At 41.7% G+C, this 17,257-nt stretch overlaps 1 protein-coding gene across 5 annotated transcripts in view; it reads right to left on the reverse strand.

Moving 5' to 3' along the window:
- The window catches only part of Cd86 (CD86 antigen), a 97,203-nt gene that overhangs the window by 36,856 nt on the left and 43,090 nt on the right, over nt 1-17,257 (reverse strand). For all 5 annotated transcript variants that reach the window (XR_384517.1, XR_003951744.1, NM_019388.3 and 2 more), the window contains exons 3-7: nt 14,893-15,228; nt 12,519-12,815; nt 9,425-9,545; nt 1,243-1,336; nt 720-760 (exon numbers count right to left, since the gene is read on the reverse strand). Coding sequence is in view for 3 of the 5 variants with exons in the window: in NM_019388.3 (NP_062261.3) it covers nt 743-760; nt 1,243-1,336; nt 9,425-9,545; nt 12,519-12,815; nt 14,893-15,228 (866 nt within the window). In the remaining 2 variants the exon portion in view is untranslated. The remainder of the gene's footprint in view (nt 1-719; nt 761-1,242; nt 1,337-9,424; nt 9,546-12,518; nt 12,816-14,892; nt 15,229-17,257) is intronic.

Genomic DNA, 17,257 nt, shown 5'->3' on the forward strand with positions numbered 1-17,257 from the left:
GCTCCTCAGTGTGGATGGAGGGACAGACAACCCAATTGTGTCATGCTGTCAGAAGCCTGGTCACCAGAAACCTTTAAATATGCCCAGCATTGTAATAGCTTCTGGGGTCAGAGCACAGCACTGTTTTCAGCTGCTGAGGTTCCTGCCATCTACAGAGTGCAGTGAGTAACAGTGGTTCCTAAGATGGTTTCCAGTAAGTAAGCAAGGATTCACAGAATAATATAGCAGGTGGTCATGAGTAAGTTTAGGCTTTTAAGAAAGTGTTAATTGTTAAGAAGGGCAAGAGCTGAGGAACGAGGGGGAGAGATGGTAGAAGATACTTTCAAGTGCTGGGCACAACAGGTGCAAAGGCACTGGGGTTAAAGGGAACATGTTCTCACTCTCTGCTTCCTCGTTTTATTCATTCTATGTATACCAGGAATGTTCTAGTTCACTTTTAGTTGCCATGGTGAGTGAGACTCTGGGCTATGCTTGCCAAATCTCAACCCTATATACTGTTTATTCCTTGACCTTGACTGACTCGGCATGCCCTTGGGCACTGTGCAGCGGACACTGCCACCTGTTTATGGCTACTTTCCTCCCTGCTTTCCCTTGCTTTCTCCCCCATCCCGGCTAGCTTTATCATAAGTCCCTGCTGTGTCTCAGGAGTTAAAGCCTGCGCAAGTTACAGGCACTGGGGAGATCAAACCTGTTTCAACAGAGATGCAGTCACAACTCACCTTTCCTCAGGCTCTCACTGCCTTCACTCTGCATTTGGTTTCTGAAAGAGATCGAAAACAACTTCAGAAGCCAGGAAAGCCCTCGGACAGAGAAAGAGGGGACAGGATGAGGCATTAGACTCTTGGGTCTCAGAGAGAAATTACAAGTGTGGGCTGGGAAGTTTTTCTGCATCCCCAGGATAAAAGTATCCTTTTGATGACTGTATCTTAACTTCTAATGTTGGACATAAAACCACCCTCATATAGTGGTATCCTTATGGAAATAGAGAGGCATGAGGGTAACACATGCAGTTTTACCAGTCATTTAATGACCAGGAAAGAGTTGCCTTTGTGTGTCTGTGGAGGGGGTGTACATATGGGTTTAGAAGATAGAGGAGAGAAAATCAACCCCAAGGCTGATGCCTAGAAGGGTTAGATGGTGCTGCCCAATACTATCATGTGTTGGTTGCACAGACAGGCTAAAGTAGGAAACCTCCGGCCAGCTAGCTCTCCGAAGGCCGAGTTGCTCTTTGAATGAACTTACTGCTGAAGCAATTTGGGGTTCAAGTTCCTTCAGGTTGATAGTCTCTCTGTCAGCGTTACTATCCCGCTCTAACTTAGAGGCTGTGTTGCTGGGCCTGAAATGAAAACACAGGGAGCACTCAACAATATCCTGGTGCTTTTATGATGCAGCCTTTCCCAGAGTCTTCCAGAACACTTCCTGTCATTGGTGTTCTCTTCTATGTGCGTACACATTTAAGAATGACCACCCTCATGGGTGTGTAGCCATGGAAAAGATTTGATAAGTTTAACAAACGATCATGGTATATAACTCTGGCCCAAGTGAGACAGAAAGCATTGTGGAGATTCCTTTCTGCATCTGTTCAGCCAACCCCTTTAATCCCACCCTGCTGTTCCTGATCGTTGATTTGTTTAGCTTTTCTTTATCTCGAACTTGAGATAAACGGGATTACACACTGCAGTCTTCTCTTTCCTTCATTCAGCAGACAGCTTTGGAAATTGGTTTCTATGGCTAGGTGGTTTTTCACTACATGACTGTACCTGTTTTTGCAGATGGACTGTCTCTGATTAGTAACATGTAACTGTATATTCTCTCTCTATATATATATTTCCTTTGTCAAGTGTATATGTAGAAATATTTATATTTTCTCCAAGTTTGTGACTTTCTGTTTTCTTGACAAAGTCAACGGACAAATATTTTAATTTTGATGAAGTTTACTCTATCCATTTACCCTTTCCTGTTTGTACTTGCTTAATTAATCTAAAGATACAAAGATTTTTTTTTCTTTCAGAAATGTTTAACTTCAGCTCCTTTATTTAGTCTATAATTTATCTTATTTTGTGTAAATCGTATTTTCCCTCCTGAATTCTAGCTATTCCAATACCAATAGTTGAAAATATTGCGCTTTCAGCATGGAATTACTTGGTATTTTTTTCTTATCAAAAGCAATTAACCATTTGATTTTATCTTCTTTTTTTACCCCTTTTCCCTCATTGACTGATATCTCTGTCCTTTTATTAGTGCCACACGGGTCTATGACCACTCTTTTGGAATTATTTAGTTTGTTTCTTTTATGAGATACAGGTCTTACCATATAGGGCAGGCCTTAAACTCAATCTTCCTGTTTCCATCTCCTGACTGCTAGGATTATAGCCCTGTATCACCATGTCTGACTCCAATTTTGCTCTTAATTTTCAAAATCATTTTACCAGCTGTGGGTTATTTGCACTCCTCTCTATCTTTATACATTTGGCCTTTTAATTTTTACTAATAAACCTTCCAGGCTTTGGATTTAGATTACTTCAATCCATTCATGAATTTGGAAAAAAAATGTGATCTTAATAATATTTTGTCTCCTAATCCATGAACCCAGTATATGCTTCCATCTAATTAGGTCTACTTCCATTTCTGTCCACCGTAATGTTTGCATTTGTCTTGTTAAATGTATAGCCAAAACTTTATTAGTATTTGATGATCCTAGAAACTGGATTTAAACATTTACTGTGGCCTGGTAGTGGTGGTGGCAGGGAAAGCCTGTAGTCTCAGCACTTGGGAAGCAGTGGCAGGCAGACCTCTGTGAGTTCAGGACAGCCTTTCTTGAAAAACAAACAAAACCTCATTTCCTAAGTGTTTATTTATTGTTGGTTTATAGAGTACAATTTCAAGAGAGCATTAGTAGTTAGGCAGGTTGCTCTGCTGTCCTCATAGAATATAGTCTCTCCTTCTGAGATGCATTTTGGAGTACAGTTTTGAGTATGACCTTTGCAATTGGAGACAGCTACTCCTTCTGATATTTGAGAGCAGACTCTCTCTTCCTTAGGCCTTTTCTCGGGTTGAGCATTCTTTGGTTATTTGATGCCCTGTTTTCTAACTTTAGAGGCTTCATGTACTTTGAAGCACATTGTGGGGGCAAGAACAAGTTCCATAACCTTGAAAGGTGGGAACTGATTGGAGGGGATTTGGCCATGGGGCCACACTTGGGAGAATTAATGTGCACCATGAGTTAGGTCTCAGGTATTGGAACTGTAGAAGCAGGTTGTTATAATGCCCCCCTCCTCACCTTGGTATCTCTTACACACACACACACACACACACACACACACACACACACACACACACACACACTCACATACACTGTTCTTGCTCTACCATCTGTATGTCACAATGCAGCACAACATAGCTGCCTGATCCTGTTCTGCCCCAAACCATAAACCATGATAAACTTTCCCTTAAGGTATCCAGTCTTTGATATCTTGTTTTAGTCATACAAAGGAACTGAGGCATTTGAGCTGTTTCTTATTTGAGCTCCTGGATTCTTTATAAATCTGATTAGATTTTTACAATTGCCTAGATTCCTCTTTAAAAGTATGGCGCTTTATAGCTAGGTATGGTGTCCCAGATAAATATAGAACAGAAAATAATCAAATGATCTTTTCATACCCATGGCAAAGGCAGCATCATTACAAGAAGCCTCAGTTTAAAAATGAAAGCAGACAAAAGACACAAAAGTGTGACACACACTTTTGGAATGGACGTTAACTTCAGTATTTTGAAATAGAAATGCGATGAGATCCCCAACTTTCAGTTTTTAAACTCTGTGGAGATTTCTGTTTAAATGATGATGAAGATGAGTCACTTTGGAAAGGACACTTGTTCTTTAAGAAATTTTAACTAGCCTGATATGGTAGCATAAACCTTCAGCCTTAGCACTCAAGAAGCAGAGGCAAGAGATGCAGATGAAACAGCTGGGAATGAGTGATGTACGTGATTGTGAGCCCAAGCACAGCCTGGCCTACATAGTAAAGTCTGCGATAGCTAGCTAGAGCTATGTGGTGAGACTTTGTCTCCAAAACATAAAAAGTAACTACAAGAGCCGAGGCTCTTCTAACTTTGCTGTATGGAAGCAAACTGTAAAAACTATTAGCTTCATACACACTAGTATATACATTTTTTAGTCAAGCCAATTCCCAAATGGGCAAACTGATAGGATAACTTCAGATTAGACGAAGGCAATAATTCATAGTTACACATCTCCTCCTTTTTCTTTCTTATCAATCCAGGTCTGGGGTAAGAAATTACCTAGAGATACCCAAGATATAAGATACAATTTGCTAAACACATGAAACTCAAGAAGAATGAAGACTGAAGTGTGGACACTATACCCCTCCTTAGAATTGGGAACAAAACACCCATGGAAGGAGTTACAGAGACAAAGTTTGGAGCTGAGATGAAAGGATGGACCATGTAGAGACTGCCATATCCAGGGATCCACCCCATAATCAGCATCCAAACGCTGACACCATTGCATACACTAGCAAGATTTTATTGAAAGGACCCAGATGTAGCTGTCTCTTGTAAGACTATGCCGGGGCCTAGCAAACACAGAAGTGGATGCTCACAGTCAGCTAATGGATGGATCACAGGGCTCCCAATGGAGGAGCTAGAGAAAGTAGCCAAGGAGCTAAAGGGATCTGCAACCCTATAGGTGGAACAACATTATGAACTAACCAGTACCCCGGAGCTCTTGACTCTAGCTGTATATGTATCAAAAGATGGCCTAGTCGGCCATCACTGGAAAGAGAGGCCCATTGGACTTGCAAACTTTATATGCCCCAGTACAGGGGAACGCCAGGGCCAAAAAGGGGGAGTGGGTGGGTAGGAGAGTGGGGGTGGGTGGGTATGGGGGACTTTTGGTATAGCATTGGAAATGTAAATGAGCTAAATACCTAATAAAAAATGAAAAAAAAAAAAAGAAATTACCTAGAATGGACTTGGTATTGCCTTTTTAGTATTTAAATAGGATAAATGTACACAGCCAAGGCAGAATAAACAAATGAACCCTGGACAGGACTTTTAATGCCAGGTTAGTTGTTTTGAAGGTTCTCTTCTGAGAAGTGGATTTAATGTCATTTTTGGAGGAAGTTCCATTCGGGAATGTATTCCTACTGGTTGTCAATGAGCTTAGGTCTTTGTGGGTAGGTCATGCTCACTCCTGATTGGCCTGTTGGCAGAATTCAGTTCTTGGAGGTTGTAGAGCTGAATGGACTGCTCGTTTCTTGGCTATCAAGTGAGAACCATTTCTAGCCTCTCGAAGTGATTCGAATTCCTTGTTTATGTCCTTCTTTTTCCAAGTTCAAAGCCAACAATGATGGCTGAGCTTTCTCCAGATCTCATATGCCTCTCCTTTCTTTTAGCATAGCTTTCTAACCTACCTGGGTATGTTTCTGCGGCTCATATAAATTTGTGCCTTATAAGATAACATCCAGAGGGTCTGGAGGGGTGGCTTAGTGGTTAAGAACACTTGGTGCTTTTGCAGAGGACCGTGGTTCAGTTCTGAGCCCCCACATAAGAGCTGATGGTTACCTATAATTCTAGTTCCAGTGGTTCTGTCATCCTCTTATGGCCTTTAAGGGTACCAGGATATATATGCAGTACACATATACATGAGTGCAAAATGCACACACATGTAGAATAAAAACAAATCCATATTTAAAAGGTAACATGATAGTTTTAGGTATAAGAAATAGAAGCTTTGAAATAGAAGCTCAGCCATCATTGTTGGCTTTGAACTTGGAAAAAGAAGTAATTTACTTATTGCAGTGGAGATCAGAAGAAGAATCTACAAAGCAAAGAAAGTTATTATAGAACTCAAATGCATGAGCATGGTATATCTACATGGCTTGATTATTCATGGTATGTCTCCTTCTTGGATCTGTCAAGGTTCCTTTCTTTGACCAAACTCACTGTCATGTCTAAGTGTCTGACCGCATAACTTTTTGCTATCAATAATTGTACCCCATTCTTTTGGGGACCATCTATGTGCTATGCTCTCCTGTTCTCTGCCTTCTGATAACATAGTTTAATGTGACTATCTTACACATATTTAGCTTCTGTGCATCCCCCTCCAACTTCTTTCTTGCATGTACACATATCATCCTTGACTTTCTTATGTAGTTTCGAATATTTCTGGTTGCCTTATGGAGAAAGAAAGTTTTTTTTTTCCTCCTTTATTCCATCTCTCCTTTGTTCTCGTTGCAAACTGTTCATTCCACTGAGAAAGGAAACTTGGCGAGCTACTCATTCACATCTAGAAATCGCTTCTACTTGTATGGCTAATACTTTAAGTGCTGTTGGAGTCTGAGCCATCAGGGGAAAGCTGCCTGCCAAGCAGAAGTGACATCCATCCCAATGGATATTACACCACACCCAGAGGCAAAGGAAATACATTAAAACAAGGTAGCAGCATGGTACCTCTAAAAGATCGTAATTCCTTAACTTCTGAACACAAAGATATTTGGGGCAAATAATCAAAAAACCTGCTAGCAAAAAAAAAAAAAAATGATTAATGACCTCTAAGAAGGCATTAAACAAGTAACCCAATTATTTAAGGAAATTAATTCAGGACACGAATGTGGAAGTCAACAGCATACATAGAAAAACCCAACAAGCAAACACATTTTGGGAAAGAAAAGAAACAGAAATGCTGGAAATGAAAACCCAATGAATTGAATTTTAAAAGTCCCATGGAAAGCCACTAGACTAGACAAGGAGGTAAGGCTTGAGGAGGAGCATCAGGGGCTTAGGAGAGGGCTCAGTGGGTGAAAGGGCTTGCCGCACAAGCGCCAGGACCCAAGTTCAAATTCTTGAACCAATGTAAAATACAGATGAGTAGCAGGAGAATCTGCCACCCTGATGCTTCTGTGGCGAGAAGGGAGCTGGAGACAGGAGACTCCTCACAGATTCATGGGCTAGCTAGCCTGGTGTACACCGTGGAAAAGCAATGACGTGGCACTGTCTTGCAGGGCACGTGAGTGTGCACTCCTTTAATCTCAGCACTTGGAAGTCAGAGGCAAGTGGACCTCTGTGACTTTGAGGCCTGCCTGGTCTACATATTGAGTTCAACTAGCACTATCAAAAACAAACTACAACAAAACCCCAAATCAAGCAACAACAGCAAACCTAGGTGGATGCCCAACTCAGAAGGTGAAGGACCTCAAAATGAGAGCACTAAAGCACTGAAGAGAAAAAGAACTGAAAGGAGGTACTAGAGGGAGAAACTCTCCATGCTCACAGGCAGGCTGGAAAATGGTGGAAAATGGATATATTACCAAAAGCACTGTACAGATTCCATTCCATCTCAATAAATTGACAATATTATCATATAAATAGGAAGAAATTCATAAAATTGATATAGAAAAAACCCACATAATTGAAATATATCACAATATCTGATCTCAAATCATATTGTATAGGCACAGCTACAGAACTAGCATGATACTGGCACAAAACTAGACAGGCAGGACAATGGGATAGAATGAAAGATTCAGAAATTAGCCCGTGCAACTATAGGCTAATTTTTTTTAACAAATGTGCCAAGAACATATATTAGAGAAGAAGAGAATAAATGATGCCCAGAGAATTAAATATCCATGTATTGACCACAACTAGATCTCTACTTTGCACCTTGTAAAGAAAACTCTATTTAAAATGGGTGAAGATCTTAATGAAAATAAACTGCCTTCTTGGACACTTTAGGGGAACGCATAGGATAAACACTCAAGATAGGGCCAGGCAAGTTAGGGCCAGAAAGAACTCCTGTAACTCAGGAAATAACAGCATGACGTGACAAATGCAACTGCACACAGCTAAAGGGATGCTGAACAGTGAAGCCAGCAGGGTGGAGAGACAGTCTTCTGCATGGAAAAAACTGGACAGGACAGTTCCATAGAAGATACACAAAGACCCGGTTTTGGGTTTTTTCATCCAGGAACACCTGAACTGAATAGGGAAACATGGCTTCCCCTGAACATTGTAAACACCTCCATTGAAAGAGGTGACCGGAACAACAACAACAACAACAATAACAATGACAAAGAAATAAAAGAAAGGAGGCAGGCATGTCAATCAGCAGGTCACTTTGCATATGTAAGACCCACCCAGTGCAGAAAAAAAGGAAAGCAGCACACACACACACACACACACACACACACACACACACACACACACACCAAACCCAAGACAACATACCTTATTCCCAAATCCCCAACCCCCTAATAGATATGCCTCTAATGAAAGCAGCCTGAAGAACCACACAAAGAATTCCATTGATTATGTTCAAACAAGTCATAGAGGATGTGAACAAACTTTAGGAGAAAAAAAAAAAGCAAAAACTGAATGAAATAAAATTTGTCAGAGAGACCTAGGAACATCCAAAACAATGCTCATCTGAACTGGATAGTCAGATTCTATTGCTGAAGACACAACATACTGTGGTTTCAAGTCATGAAGAAATCAATTTTGAACTGCCCAGGAAACTCTCTCCCTGCCAGATAGCTTTCATAGTGCTAGAAGGTGTTTGAAAGGCTGCTCAGAGAGAAAAGCCATCAATGGTCTTAGCAAGCACTGGTCTCTGCATGCTACCACATCTGCTTTCTAGACCAAATATGCCCACTGCACAACTGTAACCTTATGGACATTTCCAACTGCTCTATTGGTGGGATTTGAGGTCTGTTTTGTGGGGATAAATTCATGCCTAGTACAGTGAAGTGGATGGAGGAAGTCACAGACTCTAGGAGGGAATCTACTGATCTTGTTCTATGAAATGGTTATGTTATCAAATTGCCTTCTAAATATTTATATTTATATCTGTAGACTTATATTGCCCCCAACGTTGGCCAGAGAGGTTTGTTATTGGTGTGGGTAGTGATTAGTGCAGAGACACATTGTTGTTCAAAGTGCTGAAAATAAGTGACTTTGTTTAGCCATCAATGAGACATCTATATCTACCAGCACATCCCTACCCCAAGGCTCAGGGACCTTCACAGAAGATGGGGCAGAAAGAATGTAAGAGCCTGAGGATGGAACAACCATCTATCTCCTGAGAATTATCAAGAAGAGGGTAACTGGTATGTGTGTGTGTGTGTGTGTGTGTGTGTGTGTGTGTGTGTGTATGTGTGTGTTGGGCAGGGACAGGAGATGACAATGAGGAGCTAAGTACAGCATTTGCTTGTGTGAGTGTCACAACAAAGCCCATTGTTTCATATTCTCATGTAAAAACACTTTCTTCAGTGTTGGAGACCAAATTGCTAAGGAACACCTTAACACTAACACCGTAACACGGAGCTACCTCCTCCTCCTCATCTCATATGCTCATTAAAACACATTTTACATGGTGATCTTTAGACAGAACAAAGACACTCATCACCTGCTAGGCTGATTCGGCTTCTTGTGACATACAATGATGAGCAGCATCACAAGGAGGAGGGCCACAGTAACTGAAGCTGTAATCTCCTTCCAATACGTTTGAGGAGATGGAAACTCTTGAGCTAGAAATGACCACAAGTTTTCCATTAGTAAGAAACTCACTTATGAAAGGTTCAAATTTACAACTTGCCTTCCTTCCTTCCCTCTTTCCATCCTTCCCTCCCTCCTTCCCTTCCTTCCTTCCCTGCCTTCATCATCCCTCCCCTCTTCTATTCTTCTTCCTTCCTTCCCTCCTTCTCTCTCTCTGTGTCTCTCTTTGTCTGTCTGTTTCTCTCTCTCTCTCTCTCTCTCTCTCTCTCTGTCTCTGTCTCTGTCTCTGTCTCTGTCTCTGTCTCTCTCTCTCTCTCTCTCTCTCTCTGTGTGTGTGTGTGTGTGTGTGTGTGTGTGTGTGTGTGTGTGTGAGATCTCCCCCTGGGTCCTAGAGCCATAGGAAACTGAAATCAACAAGAGGAACTTAGAGGAGCTTTTGTAATGGTTCCTCCATCCACCATCATCTTGAAGTTACTCTCTAGATCACCTCTCATTTGAGCAAACAGAACAAATACTTCAAAGTATTTGATTATTAATTTTACTGAGCTAACCCCAGGCTTCCTCATCCTGACTTTCAGTATGCTTTCTCTGTTAGGAAACCTTTGCTATTTCTTCATTCCCTAGAGAATCAGATCCCTGAAGGCCAGCAACTACTTCCTAGAATAGGAAAGCCTAAACTGCAGTAGTGGAAATTAATGGAAAACTAAGTAGTTCAGTTAATAGACATTTAAAGAACAACCCTTCTGTTTAATCCTAAATTATAGGAAAATTAGGATCAAAATATACCATAGTTTAGATACAATTTTTAGGCATGTGCTCTCTTCCTAGAATAGTAAGGAAAATAATTATTGGCATTGTGGACCATATTTAATACCTTTTGAGTGTGTCCCTGTTTGTCTCACTTGAATCTATTTGGGATTTCCAATAAAGGAGGTTATGGCTCTTATATGGAGACTTCTGCCTTTTGATACACAAAAAGATTCAGTAACTGCGGTGGTTTGAATAGTAATGGTCACCATAGATTTATGTGTTTGAATGCTTGGCCATAAAGAGTGGCACTATTAGAAAAGAGTAGCCTTGTTGAAGTAAGTGTCACCTTGTTGAAGAAAGTATGTCAGTGGGGAGGCAGACTTTGAAGGCTCCTATGCTGAAGCTATGATCTTTGATGCCTGTGGATCAAGACGTAGAACTCTCAGCTCCTTTTTTAGCACCATGTCTGCCTGCATACCACTGTATTTCTTGCCATGATGATAATGGACTAAACCTCTGAAACTATAAACCAACCCCAATTAAATGTTTCCCTTTATAAGAATTGCTGTAGTCATGGTGTTTCTTCACAACAATAAAACCATAACTAAGATAATAGCTAACCTATCTCTGGTCAGGGCAAGGATTTAGGGACACAGATATGCAAGTTCTTTGGATGAGGTACCCAGGGCTGAAGCATTTCGGATGGTAGTACCTGGGCAAGTTCTAAGATAGTTAACTAGTAGAGGTGAGTCACGATGAGCTTACCAGTGCCTGCTCACTTGTAGACAAGGGTGGGGAAGCCTGATGCTGGTGGTTACCTGAAGGCGATAAGCTTCAGGTATGGCTTAGAGTATCTTCTATATTTCTAGAAAATGTTTCAGTGGGAGCAACCAGGACAGCTGAATGACCACATCTTTTACTAGATTCTGAGTGGCTGCGATATCTGAGCAAAAGGAAATCAGTACTGGGAGAGGGGGTAGGCTCAGTTGTAGGGTGTAGGTGCTAGCCATGGGGATGTTTCTCAGAGTATGCCCATAGGCCAAGTTCCTGAGGGAGCCACCAGGATTAAGGACGAGGCAAAGCCAGGGGAGGAAGAAAGAGATGGATGGGTGCCATCAGAAGGAGCAAATAATAGTTAGAGGGCTGGAAAAGGGACCGTAGAAGCAGAAGGCAGGTGGCTGTGGGTTTGGGGGTGGGGTGTGGAAGGGGATGAACCTTAGAATAAACACCAATGAATGATGAGCATCAAGTGGGAACCGAGTGCCTTCATTCTAGGAAGAATGGTGGCTTGTCACAAGTGGGGTACAGGTTAGGCTAGCTCTCTATGGGGCAAAGCTGACACTGAGTTTCAACCTCTTCTTTCATCACTGTGGAAGCACATCAAGAAGATGCTGCAAGCATGCCTTCACTCAGTCTTTTCTTGAACATATTTCCTGCTCCTTTTGGGTACAGCTAATTTGCTGTGGTTCTCTCACTGGCTGAGCATGCAGAAAGTCACTGCAAATGTGAGGGTCTTTCATAGAGAACTCTATATCGCCCTCCCTTCTATTTTTGTCATGTTTACTAAGTCCAATAGTCTGTTATCAGTATCAGTAACTGTTTTACAGTAGGATAAGGCCCCAGTGCCTTTAGGAAGACTTACATGACTTTCAAAGATCTTGCCTGCCTCTGAATGCTCATAGAACTGATGATCAGCTTGTTTTAAATTTAGGCAGTTGTTTCCATGAGCTATAATTTAGACTTGAATTTCATCTTTTAAAAAAAACTTGGTTGTCATATATGTACATCGTGGATTTCTTATTTTCCTGGGAGAGTCTCAAGAACTAGAAGATATCTTCTGAGTTTTCAGCTTTACAGCCAACAATGACTACAATGAGTCTATATGCATAATAAGTACCATTGAGAGGCAGGTATATATGATTGTCATATATATATATTTGTGTGTATGTGTGTGTGTGTGTTTTAGTCAGTTGAAAGCTTCTTGCTAGGAAATATCCTCTATTTTGTATCCACAGCATCTCATTGTCCTCCATCCAAGGATAATTCCAAAGACTGGGTCAGTTTCAGGGCTAAGACCATGTTTCTTCAAGTATAGCTTGGATCTTGAGTCATGAAAATGTAAAAATAGCCTTCTATTTGGCTCCTTCCTAGTGGTCTGCTAGAAGGTTTTTCAGCAATCAGTAAACATTGGATAATTTGGATAAAAGATTTGCTTATAGCACCTTGTGAAATAAATACTTAGGAAGCAGACTTACTGAAATTGAGAGGTTTGGAGGAAATCTTCATTGACTCCGTTTCCAGAACACACACAACGGTCATATGCCACACACCATCCGGGAATGAAAGAGAGAGGCTGTTGGAGATACTGAACAGTTCTGTGACATTATCTTGTGATATCTGCATGTTATCACCATACTCATTAGTTGAATTAGTTATCAGAAAATACATCTTCTTAGGTTTCGGGTGACCTTGCTTAGACGTGCAGGTCAAATTTATGCCAGAATTTCCTGTTACATTCTGAGCCAGTTTTATTTCAGGTTCACTGAAGTTGGCTGGAAGCAGAATAAAGATGGAATCAGTCAACCTAAATGTAGATGTCGATACAAAGGAATGACAAGTGACTGACAGCCAGTTTTCTGATCAGAATAGACCTGACCATCTCAAGGTATATTCCATGTGGGCCTCAGCCCATAGTGAGGGCTGCATAATAAACGTACAGTTATCTTTCAAGACATCTACTTGTTCCTCTAGAGAATGCTCTCTGAGACATAGGCTACCTAAAATTATCTTACCAAGGTCTATAGTGAAGCCACTACTCTAAGAACTGGGGTCTCAACTCTAACTATCTGGCCTCCATTCCCACAGGGAAACATCTCACCTTCCCACTCAGGGATGAGGTAAATTTCCATCAAGAACTCACAGGGTTTATGGTCCTTGCATGCTCTGGGTCTCATCTTTAAGAACCTACAAGTAAGAGTAATAAGGGAGGTCTTTCTGCTTACAAACTTAGATTGTTGGTTTTTGACATGACTATCATAGTCTAACTTTATGTGCTGTAACAGTGGTAATTCTCAACCCATGGGTTGTGACCCCTTTGCGGGGGTGGGGGGTGTTCATGTATTAGATATTCTGCATATCAGATGTTTACATTATGATTCATAACAGTAGCAAAATTACCATTATGAAGTAGAAACTAAATAATTGTATGGTTGGGGGTCACCACAACATAAGGAAGTATATTAAAGGGTCACAGCATTAGGAAGGTTGCAGACCACTCTGCTGAAAAAAATGATTCATATGGAGGCAAATTCAAAACTCTCTCCTCTTTGTTTACCACTGTGTGTTTTTAGGGCTGAAGTACACTGGCACAAAGATCCTGGACCTGACACGTGTGGATTCTACATATTAGTTGATAATTGAGTACGAAACTGGAGAGATGGCTCAGCCACTAAAGGCGGAACTCATAAGCAAAATGATTGTACCATGTAACAATGTAACATGTAACAATGTAACAATGGAAGTCATTTGCATGCCATCCTCTTTTGAGTTTTTGCAATCTCATTGTGCTCCCTGAACATTCTGCTGATGTTTGGTAAGAATTGCTAGAGTCCATTCAGCTTCATCAACAATCTCTTTTGCAGTCATGAGTTAAGTTGTAGTACTGATACACATTATAATGAATAGACAACCTGTTTTAAAGGCTGGTCTGTGCCCCCTCCTAAAACACACTGTTTCTCCAAAGGGGCCTGCCACACCCTGAGAACCCAAACTTAGCACCTTGTTAAATGGAAGCCCTGTAGCCACGACTGAATCAAGTCACGCTCAAGGAGAGCAACCCTCCATGCTGTGTCTGGGTTTGCCTGTTTTATCCTGTGGTTTATCCTGTGGATTTAGAAATGGTTCATTCTAGGAGGATTATTTCTCAAAAGGTGTCAGTCTGCCTTTTCCAAGTTCGTGAAGAATTCATTCGAGTCCAGCAACATTATGCCTCAGAATGAATCTACACTAGAGAAATACAAATACATCCACACAGAGGCTGACACTTGCATAGCAGCTCAGTTTGTCACAGCTTCAAACTGGAAACAACCCAGTATCTTTCAGTGATTGACAGTATAATGGAATTCATCAATTAAAAAAAATAAAACTTCCAAATTTTTGATACACTCAACTTATATGAAACACAAAAGGCATTTTGCTGAATAAAAGAAGTTCATCTTAAAGATTAAAGTTCAGCTCCATTTATACGCTATTCTCAGAATGACAGAACCCTAAGAGATAAAGCAAGAGACCCAGATTACTACGGGTGGAAAAAAATCTTAGACTAAAAGGAGAAAATAGAAGGAGTGGCTACATTGTCCATTGTTATAATCTGTCTGTGTTGCTTTGTTCACCTAGCCCTATCTTATCTCAAAAAATTCTCACTGATCTCCAAGAAACAAGCTGTCAAAGTACAAAGGGCTTTCAGCTCCCCACTCTCAGACCCCACATTCCCTCCAAATGGACTTTCTAGAAGTGACTCTCTTCTGCCTTCATTTCCAGTCTGTTCAAATATCCACCCTCAATGTTTCTTTGCTCAGTCATGGTCTCATCTGAGCAGCCGACAATCTAAACACAGCACTGACCACATACCGATCACTGACAGTTCTGTTAATGTCTGTTGGAGGATAATTGATCCTGTGGGTGGCTTTTTTTGTATAAAACAATCATACGAGCCCATGTCCTTGATCTGAACATTGTGAAGTCGTAGAGTCCAGTTGTTCCTGTCAAAGCTCGTGCGGCCCAGGTACTTGGCATTCACACTATCAAGTTTCTCTGTGCCCAAATAGTGCTCGTACAGAACCAACTTTTGCTGGTCCTGCCAAAATACTACCAGCTCACTCAGGCTTATGTTTTGAGCCTTTGTAAATGGGCACGGCAGATATGCAGTCCCATTGAAATAAGCTTGCGTCTCCACGGAAACAGCATCTAAAATAGAAAAACTGAGAATTAGGAAAGAGGAGACAAGAAGAGGAAGATCCCTTGCTCTGAAACAGCACCCAGCTTCCAGCTTGTCAGGCAGTGATAGTACTGGAGAGGTGGGTGCTAGGATCTGGAACCAGGCATCCATGCTGGACGTCTGAAGCTCAGGCTTTCGTTTTGCTCCACTTGGTTCACATGTGCAGGCTGCAAACTTTGTGAATCTGTTTTCTCACCAGATTAAGGAAGTGGTCTGTAGTAATGTTCTAGGATTCTCTCTGTGCTTCTGCGAATTTCAAAACCAGAGCATTGACTACCATCATCATAATTGCTACAGGCCTCCACAACTGCTATGCCATCTGCCTAAACCCTGCCTGCCCCATGCAATCCCTTTATACTTTGGTCTGCTATGTTTTTGGTTTTTTTGGGTTTTTTTGTTTTTTGTTTTTTGTTTTTTTAAAGATTGTTGATGATGGATGGTTCCTCACTTGCTACCACCTTTTATTAGTCTCCATTATTTGGGAGCCCTACTGAGTCACTTCTTTGACATTCAACTAGTTCCTGCCCCCACAGCCTCCACTCCCAGAGCCAGAGAAAAAGGGGGTTTGAAGTGACTCAAGTGTCAAGCAATGTCTCTATTCTCAGTGACCTCTCTAGAATCTTTCAGGGACCAGAAAGGAAGCTGGGCAAATGTAATGGCTCTTGGGAGATGATAGAGGTCAGGATATTTAAGGAAGATGAGCAAGCTGCTGGGAGAGAACTGTATGTGGGAAGGTGAGGATGAGCCTTGTCATACTGCAGAAACCCTGAAGAAACCAATGGCTACTCCTGGGCTGCAGTGCCCTGGAAACTTTTAGAACCCAAAGGGAGCAATGATGGAAAAGTTCAGAGAGAGGACGCACTGGCATAAGCCAGCTTATGGGACTTTTTCTAGGCCACAGAATTGCTGGAGACTCAGCAAAGAAAATAAATAGAGGGAGATGAGAGGCGAGAGGTGAAAGGTGAAAGGTGAAAGGTGAGGTGGGTGTGCCTTTTAAAGGCTCATATGAAGCTGGAGGCTGCAATGGGGAGAAGAATGGAGGAGAGTCTTCATAAAAACAGCTCGTCCTTCGGGACTTCAGGAAGGGAGGGAAGGGAGGGCCAGTGATGGGTGAGGGAGATGAGGAGTCCCACTCACAGTGGTGGTGAGTCAGAAGTTAAACTGACCTGACCAATTAGCCTCCCTTTAAACAGGAAATAGTATAGGCAGGTACGATGGCATGGACTTGGCAAAGCAGAACACCCCATGAGAACCTACAATCAAGGGGTCTCAGAGGATACTCCAGACATCCGTGAAGGACACATGCATGTCTGCATCAGAGGGAAGAGGGAGATCACTGAGTTCCCACAATACCAAAAAATTGACCTAAGAAAAATTTATTGTATTTGGCTTTTTGTTCCACCTCTGCTAATCTCTTAAGTGAGAGGCAAGAGTGCCACCTACTGTAAATGTTCGAAGTTTGGTGAGGACTGGTGGACTGTGCGGAGGGCAGGACATATTCTGGTTTGGCTCTAACTTATTGTGATTCTGGGCAAATGATTTCTGATGGAGAAACCAAGCAGGCAGCTGAAGCAAAGCACTGGCCAGCTATTGGTTGGTGTGTTCTTATATTGCCCAGTTTTTAGTTGCACTTCCTGGGTCTAGAAGTGAACTCACTCTGAGATTCTTACATCCGCTCAACACACAGACTCTTTTTCTTCTGTGGAGACCCAGAGTACCCAATCTCCTTTCCATTCACTCCCTCTCCAACTTCTCTGACCCAGTCCCCCTCTCCCACAAAGTAACAGGGACTTCATCTTCCCTCAGTTCCCTCTTTACCTACCAATAAAAAGTAGACCAAAGCCTTTGGCCTCACCTGAGGGCTGGTCAGAAACACAGACTCTCTGGTTCCACACAAGATCTGAATCAGAACCTGCATTTTACCATGAACTTCTATTTGGGAAGCTGAGGGGATCAGAGCTGATAACCAGCCACATACACTTCTACCTCTCCAGTCCC

The sequence above is a fragment of the Mus musculus genome, chromosome 16 (genome assembly GCF_000001635.26).
Source record: "Mus musculus strain C57BL/6J chromosome 16, GRCm38.p6 C57BL/6J".
NCBI lineage: Eukaryota > Metazoa > Chordata > Mammalia > Rodentia > Muridae > Mus > Mus musculus.